At 43.1% G+C, this 332-nt stretch overlaps 1 protein-coding gene across 1 annotated transcript in view; it reads right to left on the minus strand.

The window, feature by feature from the left end:
* Positions 1 to 332, minus strand: part of LOC119585281 (ATP-dependent RNA helicase abstrakt-like) — a gene marked incomplete at its 3' end in the record, with an annotated part of 6,729 nt that overhangs the window by 882 nt on the left and 5,515 nt on the right. The window contains 1 exon segment of the mRNA XM_037933955.1: positions 10 to 195. Within this exon segment, the coding sequence (XP_037789883.1) occupies positions 10 to 195 (186 nt within the window).

Below are 332 nucleotides of genomic sequence, written 5' to 3' on the forward strand. Positions count from 1 at the left end.
GGATCTTACCTGGAAAGCCTGGACTGCTGCCGATCTTTCCTCCTGGTCTTTCCCACCATGGATAGCAGCAGCCGTCACACCCTTCAGCAGCAAATACTCCTGAATGAGATCTACATCCTGCTTCTTTTCAGCAAAGATAAGTACTGGTGGAGAAGTCTTGTTCAAGCAAGTCAGGATATGCGTCACCTTTGCTTCCTGTTGAGGAGATGACAATGTACAATTCAGTAATGTGGCAATTATCAAAAGTTCACTGTGACTGGTAATTAACTATGCAATTGATTTTAGTCTAATTATATCACAATGCCATAAGCATGGGTGAGTCATGTACACCT

The sequence above is a fragment of the Penaeus monodon genome, chromosome 19 (genome assembly GCF_015228065.2).
Source record: "Penaeus monodon isolate SGIC_2016 chromosome 19, NSTDA_Pmon_1, whole genome shotgun sequence".
NCBI classification, from domain to species: Eukaryota; Metazoa; Arthropoda; class Malacostraca; order Decapoda; family Penaeidae; genus Penaeus; species Penaeus monodon.